At 45.1% G+C, this 22,245-nt stretch overlaps 1 protein-coding gene across 1 annotated transcript in view; it reads left to right on the top strand.

The window, feature by feature from the left end:
• The window catches only part of LOC141110140 (alcohol dehydrogenase 1-like), a 72,860-nt gene that overhangs the window by 17,936 nt on the left and 32,679 nt on the right, over positions 1 to 22,245 (top strand). Inside the window, exons 4-5 of the mRNA XM_073601358.1 lie at positions 12,002 to 12,089; positions 19,369 to 19,588. Of these exons, the coding sequence (XP_073457459.1) occupies positions 12,002 to 12,089; positions 19,369 to 19,588 (308 nt within the window). The remainder of the gene's footprint in view (positions 1 to 12,001; positions 12,090 to 19,368; positions 19,589 to 22,245) is intronic.

Genomic DNA, 22,245 nt, shown 5'->3' with positions numbered 1-22,245 from the left:
GGTCGGGCGGAGGGGCAAAACGCAGGTGCTAGCAGGTATCTGGGCTGATCCCGCTAACACTGCGTTTTTGGGAACCCTAAACTGCTGGGGGCGCTAGTATAGATCTGATCGGATCAGATATTAATCCATTCAGATACTATACCACTAAGGGAGGTGTACGGTGCATGCATGGGTGTTAGCGGTACTGGCACTAACCTGACGCTGCCTGGGGCTGGTGCTTGCCAGTTCACCAAAATGCTACCAAGAAAACTGTTAGCGATCGCAGGGATCAGGCCTGACTCTGCGAACGCTGCAGTTATGCGGTTAGTGTTTTGTAAGTGACAGTGATCGATCGATACTGTACTTGAGTGGGCTGGGGTGGGCCGGGCGGAGGGGCAAAACGCAGGTGCTAGCAGGTATCTGGGCTGATCCCGCTAACACTGCGTTTTTGGGAACCCTAAACTGCTGGGGACGCTAGTATAGATCTGATCGGATCAGATATTGATCCATTCAGATACTATACCACTAAGGGAGGTGTACGGTGCATGCATGGGTGTTAGCGGTACTGGCACTAACCTGACGCTGCCTGGGGCTGGTGCTTGCCAGTTCACCAAAATGCTACCAAGAAAACTGTTAGCGATCGCAGGGATCAGGCCTGACTCTGCGAACGCTGCAGTTATGCGGTTAGTGTTTTGTAAGTGACAGTGATCGATCGATACTGTACTTGAGTGGGCTGGGGTGGGCCGGGCGGAGGGGCAAAACGCAGGTGCTAGCAGGTATCTGGGCTGATCCCGCTAACACTGCGTTTTTGGGAACCCTAAACTGCTGGGGACGCTAGTATAGATCTGATCGGATCAGATATTGATCCGTTCAGATACTATACCACTAAGAGAGGCGTATGCTGCGTGCGTGGGTGTTAGCGGTACTGGCGCTAATCTGACGCTGCCTGGGGCGATGCATATCACCGCCGGGCGATCAGGGGGCTAAACCTTTAATCGGTAATAAACGGCGGGTTCCCTGACACTATAAAAAATAAACGAACTAACCAACGTCACCCGTAACAGTTATACGGTGAACACTGGTGAAAGGGTTAACTAGGGGGCAATCAAGGGGTTAAAACATTTAATCGGTAGTATATGGGGGTCCCTGTCACTATAAAACGCTGACGGCGAACCTAAATATTTACCTCCCTAATTAGCGTCACCAGCGACACTAATACAGCGATCAGAAAAATGATCGCTTAGTGACACTGGCGACGGGGGGTGATCAAGGGGTTAAAACTTTATTAGGGGGGGTTAGGGGGGTACCCTAGACCTAAAGGGGGCTAATACTAACTGCCCTACCACACTAACTGTCACAAACTGACACCATGCAGTAATCAGGAAAAAAAAAAAAACTGCTTGGTGTCAGTGTGACAGGGGGGGGGAGGGGTGATCGTAGGGTGATCGGGGGGATCGGGGGTAAAGGGGGGTGTTTTGTGTGCCTGGCATGTTCTACTGGGATGTGTTGTGTTTTACACTCACATTTCAGTCTTCTCTCCTCGGCGCCGGAACGGAAAATGCCGAGCCGAGGAGAGATGACGTCACATCCCCTGCCTCTGTGTACTATACAGAGGCAGGGGAAGATTCTGATTGGCTGGGAGCGATCGCGAGGGGGGGCCACGAATGGATGGCCTCCCCCTCATCACTGAACGCTCCCAGACCAAAACCAACCACCTCTGGCACCAGGGGGGGGGTCCGTTCGGACCCCCAGCCCGCGGGAAGGCAATCACGTACCAGGTACGTGATTTTGCCTGCCCGTGCCATTCTGCCGACGTATATCGTCGTTAGGCGGTCGGGAAGTGGTTAACATTGACAGGAATGTTGAAGTCACCAAGAATAATGGTGGGTAGTTCAGAGGAGAGAAAGTAGGGTAGCCAGGCAGCAAAGTTATCAAGAAAGCGTGATACTGGTCCTGGAGGCCGATAAATTGCTGCAATCCTCAGAGAAATGGGAGAAAACAGACGAATACAGTGCCTCTCGAAAGAAGAGAGGGATAGAGGGGGAGGGACAGGAAGGACTTGGAAGGTGCTTTGTTGGGATAGAAGGAAGCCAACTCCACCTCCTTTCTGTCTGTTGGGTCTGGGGGAGTGAGTCCAATGGAGACCACCATGGGAGAGGGCAGCAGGAGTAGCTGAGTCAAAATTTTGAAGCCAGGTTTCTGTTATGGCGAGTATGTTAAAGCCATGAGAGATGAAGAGGTCATGTACAGATGTTAGCTTGTTACAGATGGAGCAGGCATTCCAAAGGGCGCATGAGATTGGTGGGCTGCTTTGAGGAAGCGGGGGGATAGAAATTAAACTGAGTGGATTGCGGTGGTTGCCAGAGGGGGAGGGGTATTGGATATGTGGCTTGCATTTGGAAAATGTCGGACCAGGATTACGAGAAATGTCACCTGAGACTAGGAGAAGGAGGAGGGCGAGGAAGGCAAAGTGGGAGTGGGATGTGCATGAGCGCACGTGTCTAGTGGCCCTGGTGTTTATGTCAGCATGTGGGTGCAGCAAATGCAGGAGATGATGGGTGCTATAGTAGGGAGAGGGTAGGAGTGAGGGTGATATGTGCATGCTGCAGGGAAGAGAGGAGGGGTAGAGTAAAGATAATTTGAGGATAGAAGACACCAATGTGAGAAGGAAGAGAATAAGGAGCATGTTAGTGGATAGAGAGTGGGAAACTAACTTAATATAAAATAAATGTCAAAAGCTGGTTTGCTTGTCGTCTTGCAGAGTGGAGCAGAGTTCTTGTTGTTGTTCATCCAGCTTTAGTTAACCGGCTTTCGTTAAACTGCGTCGGTGAAACTGAGCATCACTCGTGACAGAGCCACTCAGGACAGAGCCATGATGTCTGCCATGAAGATGCGGGGGCAACAGTAGCAGTGACCAAAAAACATGACCTGCTGCATATGAAAGAAGAGGCTTTGGCCCCCTTCTCCACATCCTATCCCCCTCCTCCAACCCACCCGGCATAAGTCCCCCCAAATCTTCCCTCACAGCACAAATCCTACCCCCCAAATCCCCATTCTAGTACAAATCCTCCCCTGAATCCCTCCAAGCACAAATTCTCTTCTCCTTTAACACAAACTTCCCCCCTAATTTTCTTCCTACTCAAATCTCTGTGACCCTTCCCAAATCCCCCCTCCCGGCACAAATCCTTCCCTCACAAATTCTCCCCAGCACAAATTCTCTTCCCTTTTTGGCACACATCCTCCCCAACCCCCCATTCCCCCCAATCATTCCTACCTGCACAAATCCTTTCCCCCACTCTTCTAGCAGAAATGCACTCCATCACAATTCCTCCTCCCTTTTTAGTATGAATTCCCACAGCACAAATCCTACCCCAAACAGAAATACTCTCCATCAGTCCCCCCTCCACCCCCCATCGCACCCTAGCACAGCTAAAATCTCTGTGACTCTCTCCCAAATTCCTCCTCCCAGCACAAATTCTATGCTCAAGTCCCTCCTTCAAACACAAATCATCCTCACTTTCCTGCACAATAACTCTCTGCCCATCCCCCCCCAGTCATTCCTCTCAAATGCCCCCACTAACCCCCATTCTAGTAAAAATCCCCCCTAGCATAAATCCTCACACCCTTCTAGCACAAATAAATCCCCCAAAGACAAATCTTCCCTCTAGCACAAATCCCCCCCCCCCCCCGCTCTAGCATAAATTCCCCCTAGTACAAATCCCCCCAGCATAAATCCTCCCCCCTTCTAGCACAAATGCTCTCCACCTTCCAGCTCAAATTTCCCCACAGCACATATCCTCCTTTCCCTTCTAGCACAAATCCCCCCCCCAACTCCCCTTCCCCCACCTTCTAACACAAATCCTCTCTACTGTCAAATCACCTCCCAGAACAAATTAACCCCCCCATACCCAATCACTCGTCCCAGTACTAATCTCCAGTCCAAATTTTTGTTACCTACCCCCCTACTTCCCCCAGGTAGTTGTGTCCTCCCTGCCTACTCCTCCTGTTGCATTATGTTGAATCTGTTTTATTACGTTTTAAACAGGATTAAACAAGTGAACACATGGGAGTATCAACCCGACTCCAGAGGATGAACAAGTATACATTGAGATCGTAATAATAACAATAGGACAAGTATCGCATAAGTATGATAAAATATAGGTCTTTAACCAGTTCCCGAACCAGCCGCCACAGTTATACTGCGGCAGGTTGGCTCCCCTGGGTGAGCTGCCGTAGCTGTACGTCGGCTCTTTAAGAGGCCTCCGGTGGCGCGCGCCCGCAGCGTGTCCCCAGAGCCAATGCGAGTGCCTGCCTGGCGCGATGACCGCCGGGCACCCGCGATCGCTCGTGACAGAGTGACAACCGGGATCTGTGTGTGTAATCACACAAATCCCAGTTCTGTCAGGGGAGAGGAGACAGAGCATCTGTTCATACTAAGTATGAACACCAATCGGTCTCCTCCCCTAGTCAGTCTCATCCCCCCCCACAGTTAGAACACACCTAGAGATCACAGTTAACCCCTTGATCGCCCCCTAGTGTTACCCCTTCCCTGCAATTTTATAGCACTGATCGCTGTATAAATGTCACTGGTCCCAAAAATGTGTCAAAAGTGTCCAATTTGTCTGCTGCAATATCTCAGTACCGCTAAAAATTGCAGATCGCCACCATTATTAGTAAAAAAAAAATAGCAATAAAAAAATCCAAAAATCTATCCTCTATTTTGTAGACGCTATAACTTTTGGGCAAACCAATCAATAAACGCTTATTGTGATTATTTTTACCAAAAATATGTAGAAGAATACATATCGGCCTAAACTGAGGAAAAAAATTGTTTTTGTTTTTTTTTAATTTGGGATATTTATTATAGCAAAAAGTAAAATATATTGTGTTTTTTTTTTCAAAATTGTTGCTATTCTTTTGTTTATAGCTCAAAAAATAAAAACCGCAGAGGTGATCAAATACCACCAAAAGAAAGCTCTATTTGTGGGAAAAAAAGGACGTAAATTTTGTTTGAGTAGAGCGGCGCATGACTGCGCAATTGTCAGTTAAAGTGAAGCAGTGCTGTATCGCAAAAAAAGGCCTGGTCAGGAAGGGGGTAAATTCTTCCAGGGCCGAAGTGGTTAAAACATGGTACAATGAGCATAATAACTTATTATTAATTAACCCGTAGTCCACTAGTAACAAAGTTGTAGAAAGCCAAGCTCGACATATACTGTATGGCATGAAAATATGGTGGCGCTACAGTTAAGAGAACCATAACCTTATGTATGGAGAAATGAAAGAAGGGTAGGGAAACAAAAAAAAGTGAGGGAAGAGGGAAAGTAAAGAAAGGATAAGGGTAAATATAAGGATGATAAGGGGAAGGGGTAGCCATTTACACATGAGAGAGTCCAGGAGAAGCATAATTGACTGTCTCTGCTAAAAAAGCATCAAAATTGGAGGAAAACTAGAAATGCAACCATATGGTTTACATAATGGTGTGGGATTCATTCCTTTCAGCATCCAACGCAACCATACGTTCTAGGAGTTCGATCCTGTCCATTTGACAAGCCCAATCAGCTAAAGAAGGGATCATCGTTTGGTGCCAAGATCTAGCGATAACTGAGCGAGCAGCCATCAAAAAATGACGAATCAAGCTCTTCTTGATTTGTTTACAGGAGCTTGGCAACATAGACAGTATAGTTATGTGAGGTTCATTTGGGAATTTGTCCCCCACAAGTTTGTCATAGAGATGGAGAATTTTATCCCAAAAGGGGGTAATTCAGGGCAAGTGCCCCAGATGTGTGTCATGGTGCCTGGGGGCCTGTAAGCATCTCCAGCACGTATCTGGTACGTTAGGATCGATTTTATGTAGAATAGTAGGGCAGCAATACCACCTAGACACAAATCGGTAATTTCGTTCTTGAACATGAGATGAAAGAGACAATTTAAAGGAGGGGGCGTGGCCAAGCGGCAAGCTGAGATGGCTGCTTGATCGAGCCGCTCCGCTTCACACAGGGACATAGCGGCACACAGCAACCGCGGAGACAGGAGATTTTCACTCCGCCCAGAAGCGCTAACATGTCTGACCCAGTGGAAGACAGCATGAGGGAGAAATACTCCACTCTGCGGCATCTCACGGAGTTCTTTCCCCTCACCTCGTCCACACAGGTCTGCCAAGATGGCGTTGACAGGGCTACAGAGCTGCAGGCACGAGGCTCTCTCTCCCCACACACCACAGCTAAGGGAATGGAGGAATCTGGACCTGACACTCTCCTAGGAGATCCTTTCCCCTCACAGTCCTATGAGTCCTATGATAGAGATAAGCGACCTCCCCCTACACCAAACCAGTCCCCTGATAAAGCCCCTCTCCACAAGAAACAATTATGCTCCCCACCTCCACAGCCCCACTTGGAAGAGGACTCTCAGGAATCCCTGGCAGCTCTCCCTACAAGTGATCAGCCTGCCTCAGAGCATACACTTAAGCTCATGCTGATCTCACTACAAAAAGAAATCAAAGAGAATTACGCTCCTCTATTTCTCATCTTACTATGCGAGTTGACCACATTGCGGAGCGCACTGATATAGTGGAGAGGCAGGTTTTAGACAACATCAAAGCATATAATAATATGGTCTCCGCATTTGAGCGGCAATCCCAGGAGCTCCGGTACATGCAAGTAAAGATGGCGGAGCTCGAGGATAGGTCACGCCGCAATAACATTAAATTCCGTGGCGTACCAGAGAGCTTTAAACCCGCTGACCTAACTACATACGTGCAGCATATTATCCATGAACTGCTCCCACATCTCATTGTACCTGACCTTACCATAGATCAAGCCCACAGGCTCCCTAAACCTGCCTACTTACCTAAGGATGTACCCGTGATGTTTTGGCACGTGTCCATTTCTATCACATCAAGGATCAGATCCTCAGAGCAGCCAAAACCTCAACCTTTCTTCCCACTCCATACACAGGAGTCACCCTTTACACTGACAAATCTGCAGCTACCTCTCAACGCAGGGAAGAATTTTCCCTGGTCACCTCTGTTCTCCGAGACTGCAACATTCCTTACAAATGGGGCTTTCTGGCTAAGCTCATCGTAACATATCAGAATCAATCTACCACGTTCGCCTCCCCTAAAGATGGCATTAAAAGCCTCCTCAACTGAGGCCTCATAAATGCTCCTCCAATCTCTGCTCCACTTAGCCGGTATTCCCAACGACTCCCAGAACCACGGTCTACCAAATAGCGTGCAGTAAAACATGCTCTCTTCTGCATTGTTGGTCACCGGTTCTGTATAACCAGGACTTAACCTGATCTCTGTTTGTCAGCCACGAAAATGTCCCAGTGGTGACCCATCGTTATCTTTACTACTCGTCACTCCTGTTTTGTACAGGGTGCTAAGCACATCTATTGGTTCTAACTAGATATCAACACTTGTTTCTGTTATACGTTTGATAAAATTTTCTATACTCTGCTTGTTCACTTTATTGCAGGAAAGCTCTGTATATCATTTTTGTATATATTTGCCTACTATATGTGTATTGGATTCAGAGAGTAATACAAGGTATAATCCTATCCCACGTTTGTAAGCACCTCTCTACACACCCACTATGACCTGCACAATAACCTCAACTCACCTTACAAGCATAATATGTTGTGGAAAGAAGCCCTATCCCTACAAACAGATATCCTTTGTGCACAAGAGACACATTTCTCAGCACAAAATCCCCCTAAATGCTCCCACAAACAATTTACCCACTTTTTCTTTGCTAATGCTCCAAAAAAGAAAGCTGGAGTGATGATCGTTATTAGAGCTTCACTTGCCTTCAAGCTTGAAAATATTGAAATTGATCTAAATGGACACTATTTCATCCTATCTGCCACTATTAATGAATGTCACATAACGATAGCTAACATTTATGCTCCCAACACGCGTCAGAAGCGTTTCTATAATGAGCTCATTCATAAAATACGACCCCTCAGGAGATCCCACTTGTTTATCTGTGGAGACTTCAATGATATTGTAAACAGTTCCTTAGATACCACTTATACCGCTAGAAGACGCTCCTCAGCTGTCTTCCTTTAAGGACAGGGAAAACCTTTTTGGCCCATGGAGATGCCACCACAACGAGGAAAAAGATTATACCTTCTACTCCAATACTCAGAGATCTTATTCAAGGATTCATCTGTTTATAACTGATTCCAACACCTTACAGACAATCTCAGACACCAAAATTGGATTGATAACCTGGTCAGATCATGCCCCGATCAGTATGAAATTTTTTACCACCTCCACCATACCCACTGGGAAAATGTGAAGACTAAACACCGCCCTTATAGCTCGCTCCCCATATAAGGAACAGATCGCTTCAGAAATTGAGAGCTTCTTTAAAGAAAACAAAGGCTTTGCGGGCAACCCCTATATCCTGTGAAATGCTCACAAGGTTTTTTTAAGAGGGACACTGAAAAAAATTGGTACTCATGAGAAAAGATTACGGAATGCCAAGACCACTGACCTTTTTACATCAGATTAAATCTCTGGAGCAAATTAACAAGACTAAATGCTCCCCGCAAACTGCAATCACTTTAAAAACACTTTGTCAAAAATTAGGAGACAATTTGACTTCTACCTCAAGCGACTGAAAATGACCTGGTATGACCAGGCCAACAAACCTGGCTCCCTTTTAGCCAGACAATACAAATACCAACAGACGAAATCTAAGATCCCTTATATCTTCAGTGACACAGGAAAGAAACTTGCAAACCCAAAAGATATTGCAAATCAGTTTGCAATCTTTTACTCCAAACTATATAATCTTAATGCCTCAGACACCCTAATCACCCCAGACCCCTCAGAAATCCAACCATTTCTGCAAGACCTACAGCTACCCTCAATACCACAAGACCATCTTAATCAGTTATCAACTCCCTTCTCTCTGGAGGAAGTACAAACTGCATCCCTTCCACTCCACAAGGCCCCTGGCCTTGATGGATATGGGAATGAGTACTATAAGATGTACTCCTCCCATCTATCCCCTCACTTGGGTGATGCATTCAACTACACGGCCAGCGCAGGGACCATCCCTATAGAATCCTTAGAAGCCTTAATAACAACTATTCCCAAACCCGGCAAATCCCCTGACTCCCCTGTCAACTTCCGACCTATATCTCTCCTCAATACTAAAATATATGCCAAATTAATAGTGACCTGGCTCTCATCAATCATCCCGTTGCTGGTACATAAAGATCAAGTGGGATTTTTGGCCGAAAGACAGGCTTCAGACGGTACCAGACGATTTATAGATCTGGTACAGTGGGCGGAGCATCACAGAACACCTTCTCTGCTCCTCTCATTGGATGCAGAGAAGGTGTTCGACTGAGTTCATTGGTAATACTTGACTGCTGTGTTACAAAAATTTGTCTTTCGGGGAAATATACTTAACTCTATTCTTAGTCTATACTCTAATCCTAGTGCCAGAGTCTGGACCAATGGAATGTTTTCCTGACCCCTTCAACATCTCCAATGGTACCAGACAGGGATGCCCCCTATCCCCCCTTATATTCTCTCTGGTAATGGAGCCGTTAGCATGGGCCATCCGAGTCTCCCCCTAAATCTCTGGCATTCAAGTAGGTAATGTTATGCACAAAATAGGTTTATACGTGGACGATGTGGCTAACTGACCCTCTCAAATCATTACCAGCACTACAAAATCTCTTATGCCCTGTACACACGATAGGATTTTCCGACAACAAAATCCATGATTTTTTTCCGATGGATGTTGGCTCAAGCTTGTCTTGCATACACACGGTCACACAAACCTTGTTGGAAATTCCGATCGTCAAGAACGCAGTGACGTACAACGCGTACAAAAAGCCAAGAAAAATGAAGTTCAATAGCCAGGGCGGCTCTTCTGCTTGATTCTGAGCATGCGTGGAATTTTGTGCGTCGGAATTGTGTACACACGATCTGAATTTCCACCGCGCGCCGTGATTGGCCGCTCAATCACTTGGGACCTGTAATGGGTCCCAGATGATTGACAGGAGGGAGGGAGCAGAGCCGAGCCCTTCCTGTGCCGAGGGGGAAGTGATGTCACCAGCCCAGGCAATGGAAGAGGCAGACTACGAGGGACCACCTAGCAACAGGCATTTAGAGGTAAGTAAAAAAAAAAAATATCCAAATGTTTTTTTGTTCTTTTTTTTTAGAATTTTTCAGGTATTTTTGTTTTTTGGGGTGGAACCCCACTTTAAATACCTTGGTATTCAGCTAATGTCTCCCTCTACACGACTTCTCCATACGAACCTACAAGCCCAAATGTCTAAGCTTTCTCAAATATCTCAAGGTCTTCAGAAAACTGTTGTTTCCTGGGCAGGCCGAATGGCCTTAAAAAAACGTTCATGCTCCTCACATACTATACCTATTTAGATCAATACCTGTGCCTATTCTATCTTTACACATCGCAAAACTCCAAGCTATAATCAACACCTGCATCTGGAAAAACAATCGCCCTCAAATTGATCACAAGCTACTATGCACGCCTACTAAGTTTTCAGGTCTGGGCGTCCCCAATATTGGAGCCTATTATAAAGCAGTTATATTAGACCAGGCTAAAATATGGTGGTATCCTGCCGGGAGTCCGGGCCGCGGGGCTCCCTCCTCCTCCCTCCTCCTCCCTCCTCCTCTCCCTGTCGCTGGGCCAGTAGGAGAGAGGAGCGGTGCCTCGCGCATGCGCTGTAGAGCTTGCGGTGTGAAGCCGTAAGGCTACACTGCCGGGTACCCTTACCCGCAATGGCGGCGGCAGCACCTGACAGCTGTTGGAAACATCAGCTGCGGTGCTGACATTGCGGGACTCCAGGACAGGTAAGTGTCCTATTGTTAAAAGCCAGCAGCTGCAATATGTGTAGCTGCTGGCTTTTAATTTTTTTTTTTGGGGGCGGAACACCGCTTTAATTCACTTCTACACCACTGCACAACCATCTTCCAAAGGAATATCATGCATCTAGAAACTCCTTCTCAGCCCCCTTCTCCACAGCAAATCCTCCTCTATGTGTCGTTGGGGACAATGGACAAATTGGGGTTTTGTCTTATGGCAATGGCAAGATGTTTCATAGTAGGTATGTATAACAGTGGTGAGAGAGGGCATTGTGGATCAGCTTTGCTCATTGTCAGGGCCATCTTTAAGGCAGGGCAAAAGGGGCAGCTGCCCTTGGCCCTGTCATTGTTGTGGGGCTCAAAGCAGCTGCCTCATACTTGCCAACTTTCCCAGTTTAAATGCCCTTCTCCCTTGAAGTTTTAGTCCTGTGCTGTGTCCCAATATCTCAGTGTGAAATGCTGGTACTAATGCTGCCCAGGTCTGCCCTATTGTTGTGTACAGATGACTCACCTGCAGACCCTGTGTTTTCATGTAAATAACCGGCACTCATATGTAAATAGCGGCGGCATTCATAACTAAATAGCTGTGGCTGGCGGAAATGATATGTAAATAAGGTGGCATTCATATGTATATCATGCCCCCCTGCAGTGAGGAGATGATGTGCTGTAACTTCCAGCAACCAATCAGTGAGCAGTATTACTGTACAGTAATCTCTAGCAACCAATTAACAAGCAGTAATAATTTGCTGTAACCTCTAGCAACTAATCAGTGAACTGTAATGTGTGCTGTAACCTCTAGCAACCAGTCAGTAAGCAGTAATGATATGCTGCAACCGCTGGTTACACTCACTACTTTACATTGTAGCAAAGTGTAATTTCTTCAGTGTTGTCACATAAAAAGATATAATAAAATATTGACAAAAATGTGAGGGGTGTACTCATTTTGTGAGATACTGTATATATATATATATATATATATATATATATATATATCACATTTTGATACCAGTGCAGTAAAGCTTGATCAGTATGTTACAATATATTATCAGGTACAATTTAATGAGGGCCAATATTTACTCTAAAAGTGCATAATGAACATATATTTTTTACATAATAAATGCATCATAGAAAATAACACATTTTGAAACTGTAATAATTTTCTTGTTTTAGGAGATAAAGTTATTCCACTTTATCTTCCTCAGTGTGGAAAGTGCAGCTCTTGTCTAAATGAACGAAGTAATTATTGCTTTAAATCACAGTAAGTACTCAAAAAACAGCAAACTTTTATGATCGTTACTGGGAAGTTGAGAAGATTTGCTGTTAATCTACTGTACAGGCGTTCCCACATAGATGTTGAAAATGTGAAAGATCAAAAGAAATTACTCTTTCTAAATTAATTTGTGAGGAAGGGGTAAAGGATAGATCACATGTGTCAAACACAAGGCCCGCAGGCCGAACCTGGCCTGCCAGGCCATTTCATGTGGCCCCTGTACATAGGGCTTTTATTCAGCCGGGAACATGGTGGAACTCTGTTCTGCCACCTCAGTCTCTTGCCCTCTGCTGCCTGCTCACCACTGTCACTTGTAAACGCAGAAGCATTCTGTGTTAACAAGGACAGCTTTCCTCTTGGTAGCTCTTACAGATCGCTGCCTGCCCTGAGCTCACGGTGGGGACAAAATAGATGGAGATGCAGGTGCAATGTGGAACGGAGCATCATGTGGTAAGCTGCATTGTGATCCCCATCTGTGCCCGGGTGCGGAGATGCTGAACAATGATTCTTCTGTAAGTGAGATACAAAAGGGAGATTGGGACTTTAAATGAAGCAATTGGATAGTGGAGGTAAATTTCACCATGTTTAAATTTCTCCATGGAATGTTTAATTGTTAACATAGATATACAGACAGTAAAAAGTATTCATTTCATATACATATAAGAAACGTGCACATGGCATCAACATAACACATATAGCAGCATATGATTCTGATGGTAAAAAAGTAGCATAATTGAGTATATAAAATAATAGTTGTATAAATATGATTCTGTGTAAGATGTAGCTGGGGCATCAAAACAGAGCTCGACGCGTTTTGTGGATGTGTCCACTCATCAGAAGCTGATGCGGCCAAGATTCCTATGGAATGTATATAGAAGTATAATGAACCATAATCTTAATATAAAGAGGGTGTCAAGATGAATGAACATTTAGTGTGTGTAGATGGTTAACCAAACACTCACCAACTTGGACAGTGAGCGCAGTGCGTGGTGGTGGGCGCAAGGTGGGCTAGGAGCATGACCTTTCCCTGTAAGTGAGAGAGAGAGACAGGGCTGCCTACACGGCTGGGTGGATGAGATTCGAGAAAGCTAAACCCTGCACTCTGTATGTAGCCCACTCCTCAACCCTGCACTCTGTACACAGCACACCCAAGAGCTCTGCACTCTGTACATAGCACACCCCTGAACCCTGCACTCTGTACACAGTGTACCCCTGAACTCTGCACTCTGTACGTAGCACACCCTTCAACTCTGCACTCTGTACATCGCATACCCCGAACCCTGCACTCTGTACATAGCGCACCCCTGAACTCTGCACTCTGTACATCACACACCCCTGAACTCTGCACTCTGTACACAGTGCACCCCTGAACTCTGCACTCTGTATGTAGCACATCCCTGAACTCTGCATAACCATATTGCTGATACATAGTTACATAGTTAGTCAGGTTGAAAAAAGACATAAGTCCATCTAGTTCGACCAATTAAAAAAAAAAGAAATCATACAATCCCATATAAACAATCCTTCACCCACAGTTGATTCAGAGGAAGGCGAAAAACCCCAGCAAAGCATTATCCAATTTGCTACATCAGGGGAAAAGATTCCTTCCTGTTCCCCAAGAGGCAACCGGATTTTCCCTGGATCAACTTTACCTCTTAATGTCAGTACCCAGTTATATTATGTACATTAAGGAAATAATCCAGGCCTTTTTTAAAGCAATCTACTAGATGTAAAGGGTGCCCCTTGTCCTCTGTGATGACCTTAAAGTGAATAACTCAAAAACAAGTTCACTATATGGACTACTTATGTATTTAAAAATGTTGATCACATTCCCCCTTAATCCCCCCTTCTCAAGAGAGAATACATTTAGTTCCTCTAATCTTTCCTCATAGCCAAGTTCCTCCATGCCTCTTTTAAGTTCTCTGCACTTTCTCCAGTTCCCCGATATCCTTTTTGAGAACTGGTGCCCAAAACTGAACTACAAATTCCAGATGAGGTCTTACTAATGATTTGTACAGGGGCAAAATGATATCTCCCTCTTTGGAGTCCATACCTCTCTTAATACAAGAAAGGACTTGGCATTGCATGCTATTATTGAGCTTATGATCCACCAAAACCCCCAGATCTTTCTCCAATATGGATTCCCCCAGTTGTACTCCTCCTAGTATGTATGATGCATGCATATTCTTAGCCCCTAAGTGCATAACGTTACATTTATCAGCATTAAACCTCATTTGTCACATAGTTGCGCAATTAAACAATGCAATGAGGTCGGCTGGTAAGTTGGAGACATCCTGCAAGGACGTTATTCCACTGAATAGCTTGGTGTCATCTGCAAAGACTGAAATGCCACCCACAATAATACCCCAGGGGTAGATGGTGCGATGTTTGTAAAAAAGGCATTGAGGCTCTGTTTACACATGTGACACATGTTTTTGAGAAGCATTTGACAGCTGGCGAGGAGGCAATTTATTGCCTCCTCACCACCTGTTTTAATCCTGGAAATGGCATACCACTGTAAGCGGTTGCCGGGTGGTTGCACTGCAGGTGTGTTAGTGGTTCCCACCAAACGCACAAAGGGCTTTAATTCTTACCTGGGTCACAAAAAAAAGCATTGTGGCCACTGCTTGTGTACACCCCCATCTGCTGCCTTTGCAGCTTAAAGTGATATTAAAACAGTATTAAACCCAAAAGCAAATGTAGCATGCTCTACTTAGGTAGGTGCTAGAGTTGAGATTTTTGTCAGTTCATGTGAATTTAGGCAGGCCTAGCTGAAAGCCTGTTTGTTTTGATCTGTGGCTGGGAGTGGCTTAGAGTAGGCTGGTGACTCACAGCTAGTTTCACCTTTTGGTTACCTACCTTCTGCTTCTAGAAGGAAGGGTGGAGCTGTCCGGGGTGTTCTGAGGAACCCTGACCAATCCCCAGTTTGGATTGGCAGGGGGCAGGCCTCCTTAAATACCCAGGGTCAGCCCAGCAGGAGGAGTTGTTCGGGTACAAGAACTGGAGATGGAGTGTTAGGCTGTTGGGGCCTTGGAGGGAGCCCCCCAGTCTGGGGGGTGACCTTGGGCCAGTGGCTCAGAGCTCTGAAGGAACCCCACATAACCCAAGGGGTGGCCTGTACAGGAGCAGGAGAGGACAGTGGGGAATACTGCCGGGCAAGTCTCCGCGAGGGATCCATCAGGTGTCAGTGAGTGATAGGCAGAGCTGGGAGAGACATGCCAGCGAGGACTGGGAGGCAGTCAGAGATGAATGTAGAGCCAGCGGGAGAGACTGTGATGTCGCTGGTAAAGTTGGGCTGCTGCAGCTGGGAGAGCTGTCAGGGTCTGCAAAGGGCTGACTGGGATCAGTAGTCAATCAAAAAGGTCATCTAGCACTAAAGACTTTTCCTTGTTTTGTTGCTACACTAGAGGGACCCGCGGTCCCTGCCTGTAAAAAGGAACTTTGCTAAGGCCTAGCTGAAACCAGAGTTAGGCCAAACCATGTGCTAGCTGAACCTGAAGAATTGTGCTGGAGGGAGAAACAGAGATAGTCTGAGTCGTTTAATAATGCAATGTTCCTGTCCCTTACTAATGGTAACTCACTCTTGGTCATACACGGAACTATTTTAAATATGATTGTATTTTCAATAGATTAACTGTCTGATTGAGAATACGATCAGAAAATTTAAATGAATATTCAAGGTGCCATACACTTTATAATCATATTGATCTAACTATTTTTTAACTACTAAATTGATCAATGACATAGTATGCATCTTTTTGATAATTCATAGAGCCGGTCAAACATTCTGATTCTGTGAAGAATCATTTGATCATGTAGTTACATATATTGCCATAATAAGAGCTGAAAATAAATCACAAACATCCTTATCCTTGTTGTATAAACTGCTAATTCCATCAACTAAAATGTAATGGATGAAAAAAAAGGCAGACATGTTTGAGTTCCAGCCTGGGTGGCAGCTACTGATAAACAAATCTTCTTTGGTTTAATTTGCAGCACATTCTGCGAACATGTCTAAAAAACGCAAACTGTGAACTTTAAAGCAATTCCCTTTGAAGTAAATTCTCTCCAAGTTTAAGTCTTATAGGCAAGGGATTTTTGCACAAAGTGCATGGGGAGCTGGTCTCTGCCAGGGAAAACATGTACCAATACAGAAAAAAAATGTAAGAATACAGTTTGAAACATTAAAAAAAAATCACAAATCTTTTAAAAAACATGTTTGGAGGGTGCCCTAAACCTGCCTGTGAAGTGGTGCATCTGTAGGATGTACTAAAGCAAAACTGACATGTAGAAAAAAAAATACCATTTGCGGCTAAATTACATTTCCCGGCCAGCTTTGTTCCTTTTCTACATAAAGCCATTTTTAGGCTAAACGGCAAGGGATTGTCAAACTAAGGCATGGGAGACTGGGCACTGCCCTGGGGGATGTGTACTAATGCTAAAACATTTTTAGAAAATACCTTTAAATGGAGAGCAGCTCTTTTAATAAGGTTCATAGGACAACATTTAAAATAGACCTTTAATTCCTCTAAAACACAAGTTTTGGGGATGCTTTAAATCTGCGTGTGAAATGACTCATCTGTAGGATGTATTAAGTAAAGAGACATTTACAAAAGAAAACAAATTGCTAATTAATTTGCTGCTTTGTTCTGCTTACCAAAGATATCTAAAATCCCCCTTTAAAATAAGGGGAGACCTGGATATCCAGCTCCCACCAACATGAATAAAGTAAGGAGCTTCTCATTTACACAAAACATGTAAGATGTAAATAAACACACAACACATTTGACAAACTCCTATTAAATATACATAAAACCCCAAAAATGTATTATGTTGTAAATCAGTGGTCTCCAAACTGTAGTCCTAGGGTCAGATGCGGCCCTTTGCTCGCCTTTATTCTTGCCTTGAGGCATTATTCCTGCCACTGACACTAACAATGGGGCATAATTCCTGCCACTGGCACCAACAATGAGGCACTATTTCTTCCATTGACATCAACAATGGGGTAAAATTCCTCCCACTGCCAACAAAAATGAGGCACTATTCTTCCCAGTGACACCAACTATATCTCCTCCTAATACCAAAGATTGGGCATTGTTTACACCCACTGGACACAGTCCAGCCCCCTTAAAGTCTAAAGGACAGTAAACTGGCCCTCTCTTTAGAAAGTCTGGAGACCTCTGGTGTAAATCCAGTCAATCAAATCATCCAGCCATGCAGTGGCGGAACTTTCAGGGCTGCAGCAGTCACATTTGCGACTGGGCCCTGCCGTTCTGCCGCTGTGTGGGAGCCCCAAGACCTGGCATCTCCCCCTGCACCTCTGGCTGTTGGTTTTAGTATGCAGTGGGGGGAGGTGGCGATCGGCAGCTGTATGGTGCCCGCGAGCCGCGGGATCTCCCTGGGGCTTGTAGTTCTCTCTCTGAATGTATACAGTGGAGAGGGGAGGGGCCTCTGACCCGGGCATGTATCGGCTTCACTCTTCAGTGAGTCGCTCTGCTTCTGCACTCTTGCCGATACATGCCTGGGTCAGTGGCCCCTCCCACTCAGATATGTAATGATATTTTATATATATATTATATACATGTGTATGCCCACCCATGCATATGACTTTCTTTACTTCGCTGCTATGGGCTTTAGCCCGAGATCTTTTGTAGACCTAGCAACGCCCCTGGTGGGGGCCCTTTATGGTTTTTTGCACCGGAGCCCTGAAGATTCTAGTTACGCCTCTGCAGACATGTGGACTCATGTCATGCATAATGGACAGGCTTGGAGAGGACACACATGTTAATATGGATTAGCTAGATATCCCTTAAAATTTGTACCAGACCCCTATCAAGGCTAAGGTTCTGGTATGTATTTTCATGAGGAATTCCATATTTTCATTTTGTTTGTTTTTGCTTGTTTTTTTTTTTTTTTTGCATGGTGTCACTGGTTGAATGAATGACTTCCTGGTGCAGTTTCAGCCAGAGTTTTGTACAGGCCAACAGGCAAATCTGCCATTTAGTTTGCCTGATTCATAAATCACAAATATTTAGGCCCCTTTCAAACTGGGGTGGTGGGTGCGTCGGCGGTAAAACACAGCTATTTTTAGCAGTGCTTTACCGTCAATTTCGCGGCGCTATTCGGCCGCTAGCGGGGCGCTTTTACCCCCTGCTAGCGGCCAAGAAAGGGTTAAAACCAGCAGCGAAAGGGTTAAAACAACCCGCAAAGTGCTGCTGCAGCAGTGCTTTGCCGGCGGTATAGCCGCGCTGCCCATTGATTTCAATGGGCAGGAGCGGTGGAGGAGCGGTATACACATCGCTCCTTCACCGCTCCAAAGATGCTGCTAGCAGGACTTTTTGTAGCATCCTACCAGCGCACCGCTCCAGTGTGAAAGCCCTTGGGCTTTCACATTGGACAGACAGGAGCGGCTCTTTCAGGGCGCTTTGCAGGCGCTATTTTTAGCGCTGTAGCGCCTGCAAAGCTCCCCAGTATGAAAGGGGTCTTAGAGTTTGGCACAAACCCTGCATGGCTGTGAACGCAAAGGTGATTCCTAATAGCAGCAAAGGCTTTCTCCATAGATACAGTGGATGAGTAAAAGTAGCCACCCAAGGACAGGAAGTGTGTTGTTCACTGGACTACCAGTTGAAAATAAAGGGAAAAAGGTTGAAAATAAAGAAAACGAATGCAGCCACTACACCAAGGGATTGGAAAGCTATAATATATTACATTTTTGTTTTTGGGTTTAGAAAACAATGCAAAACATACCATATCAATATTCTCCTCGGCCACCATCATACAGAATCAAAGGTTTTTCTTTTTTTTTTTAATCAAGGTGTATCTCCAAAAAAAAACTATTTTAACATGAGGAAGTGTTATTCAGCTTGTACTGCTTGCTCTCTGTGGTCCATATGGTCACATTTTACCTCAGCTGCTGCCCTGGTACTGTCCAGTTAAAAAAAAGGGACATGGATAGCAATAAAAAAACACTCAGTAGAGAAATAGGGTAATACATTTAGAGTTCCTTACAGAATTGTATTGCTATCTCTGCCCCATAGGAGAACGGAACAATGTTGGTGCTGTTACAGGAGGTGACAAGTGGCCTCAAGACGGCAACAAACACCTGAAAGCGGTTTCTTATTCTTACCCACTGCATCCAAAACTAAAACTTTAACTGTTAATAACTTTAAAGTTTATTCTGTGGGTAAAATAAAAAAAAAAAAAACATTGCACTTGTAAATGAGAAATAGTTTATGACTCTTTGTTTCCTATTTTATTTTAAATACAGCTTCAATGAACCACAGACTGTACTGCTTGACAAGACATCAAGGTTTTCGTGCAAGGGAAAAGTTGTGGATCATTTTATATGGACCAGCACCTTTTCGGAATATATTGTGATGCCGGCTGGGGCTGTTGCGAAGATTGATGACAGAGCACCCATGGAGAAGGCTTGTCTTTTCGGATGTGCTTTTCCCACCGGATATGGAGCAGCTGTCAATACTGCCAAAGTAAATTTATTAATGTTTAGACCTGTTTGATTTACTGCAGAGGAGATTTACTAAAAGCCAGATGCAGATGATGCAGATGAATGCCCAAATATTTACCTATTTAGCGGAAGCTGAACGTCATGTATAATTGAGGTCTTACAACCATAATTATATATGACAGTTTCCCACAGAGGTGTTAACAGAGGTGTAACTAGAACCTTCAGGGCCCCAGTGCAATAAACCTAACCCCCCTTCCCTGCGAGCCTGGGCCCTTTACGCCCATCATGGGGCCCTATGGTCCTGTAGTGGTACCCTTTTAAATGTTGTGTAGGGTTTCTTTTCTTAAAGCCAAATCTGAACACTTTAGCAACGCATGGCAATTTTTTTTTATAGTATACACTATACATATGATTTGTGATTAACCACTTCAGCCCCGAAAGGATTTGCCCCCTTAATGATCAGGCTATTTTTTGCGATACGGCACTGCGTTGCTTTAACTGACAATTGCACGGTCGTCCTTTTTTACCTACAAATAGAGCTTTCTTTTGGTGGTATTTGATCATCTCTGCGATTTTTATTTTTTGCGCTATAAACAAAAAAAGACCAACAATTTTTTTAAAAACTTTTTTTTACTTTCTGCTATAATACATATCCAAAAAAAATATATATATAACAAAACAATTTTATTCATCAGTTTAGGCCAATATATATTCTTCTACATATTTTTGGTAAAAAAATCGCAATAGGCTTATATTGATTGGTTTGCACGAAAGATATCGCATCTAAAAACTACGGGATAGATTTAGGGACTTTTATTTTTTTTAATTGTTTTTACTAGTAATGGCGGTGATCTGCGATTTTTAGCGGGACTTTGACATTGCGGCGGACAAATCTGACCCCAAATCACACTTTTTGGGGACCAGTGACATTATTACATTGATCACTGCTATAAAAATGCACCGATCAATGTAAAAATGACACTGGCATGGAAGGGGTTTACACTAGGGGGCGATAAAGTGGTTAGGTGTTTTCCCTGGGTGTGTTCTAACTGTAGGGGGATGGGCTCACTGGAACATGACAGAGATCACTATTTCCGATCACTGGGAACAGTAGATGTCTATCATGTCATCTGGCAGAACAGGGAATTGCCTTGTTTATATAGGCAGTTCCCCGTTCAGCCTCTCCTCACTGCGATCACGGGTCGCCGGCGGGCATCGAGTCTGCGGGACCCGCAGGCATGGACCAATGTACAGGTACGTCAATTCAGGCAGGAGAGCCGACCTACCGCAGTATATCTGCGTGAGCTGGTCGGCTAGTCGTTAAATAACATTTGTAATCATATGGATTTAATTACAAGATTCCCCCTTTACATCAGAGTCCACAGAATTCCCCCTTTACATCTGAATCCACAGGGCCCCCCTTTACATCCAAATCTGCAGAGTTCCCCTTTGCATCTGAATCCTCAGAGTTTCCCCTTACATTTGAATCCACAGAGTTTCCCTTTACATGTGAGTCTGTAGAGTTCCCTTTTACATCTGAATCTGCAGAGTTCCCATTACATCTAAACTTGTAGTGTTCCCTTACACTGTAAGGGGGGACTCTACAGACTCTGATGTAAAGAAAAACTCTGGGGACTCTAATTTAACTGAGAACTCTGATGTATGGAGGGAACTCTGATGTAAGAGGGAACTCTGCAGACTCTGGTATAAAGGGAAACTCTGATATAAGGGGGTTTCTCGTAACCAGAGCCCCCACTTACATGAGAGTTCCCATGTTTCCCCTTTAATCAGGGTTCCCAGAGTACCCCTTACATTAGAGTTCTTCCTTACTGTACATCAGAGTTCGCAGAGCCCTCCTTACATCAGAGTCCGCAGAGTTCTTCCTTACATCAGAGTCCGCAGACCCCCCTTACATCAGAGTCTGCAGAGCCCCTTACATCAGAGTTCACAGAGTTCTTCCTTACATCACAGTCTGCAGAGCCCCCCTTACATCAAAGTCCACAATGGTCTCCCTTACATCAGAGTCCGCAGAGCCCCCCTTTACATCTGAGGCTGAAGAATTTCCACTTACACTGTAAGGGGGGTCTCTGTGGACTCGGAAATGTAAAAGGGAACTCTGATGTAAGGGGTGCTCTGGGAACCCTGATTTAAGGTGAGGGGGATTGCTGTGGACTCAGGTGTAAAGGGGAATTCTAATGTAAGGGCTCCTCTGCTCACCAAATCCCCCCTTACATCAGAGTGCACAGAGCACCCCTTACATCTGAGTCCCCCTTACATTAGTGTACTCAAAGGCAAAAGAGAGATGGGGAGGGGGGGACACTTCACTCACAGACAGGAGATAGAGGATGAGCTTACACCCACAATGGAGTCTCAGGCATCAACTGTTGACACCTTTGATCATCCAGCTACTTTGTTTCAAACTTCCCGCCCACACATCCCCTCTTCTGAGGTACAGAGCTGCTGGGGAAGGGGGTGGGTGGGGAAGACACATTAGGAGAAGGGTGAGAGGAGGAGGAGAAGACCACCTCCTCTCTCATCCATGTGAGGGAAGGGGGGGTGTCAGTGTTGGCTCTGGGCTATGTGAGAGAAACACTCTCAGTTCAGAGCCCTGCAGCCAGCAACCTCACTGGGGAGCCACAGTCCAGCCTCTTGGGGCCCCCTACAGTGGCAGAACGCCAG

This window comes from Aquarana catesbeiana, linkage group LG01 (assembly GCF_042186555.1).
Source record: "Aquarana catesbeiana isolate 2022-GZ linkage group LG01, ASM4218655v1, whole genome shotgun sequence".
Lineage (NCBI taxonomy): Eukaryota > Metazoa > Chordata > Amphibia > Anura > Ranidae > Aquarana > Aquarana catesbeiana.
The sequence above is the reverse complement of the archived record's forward strand: the minus strand, read 5'-3'. Positions and strand labels throughout refer to the sequence as shown.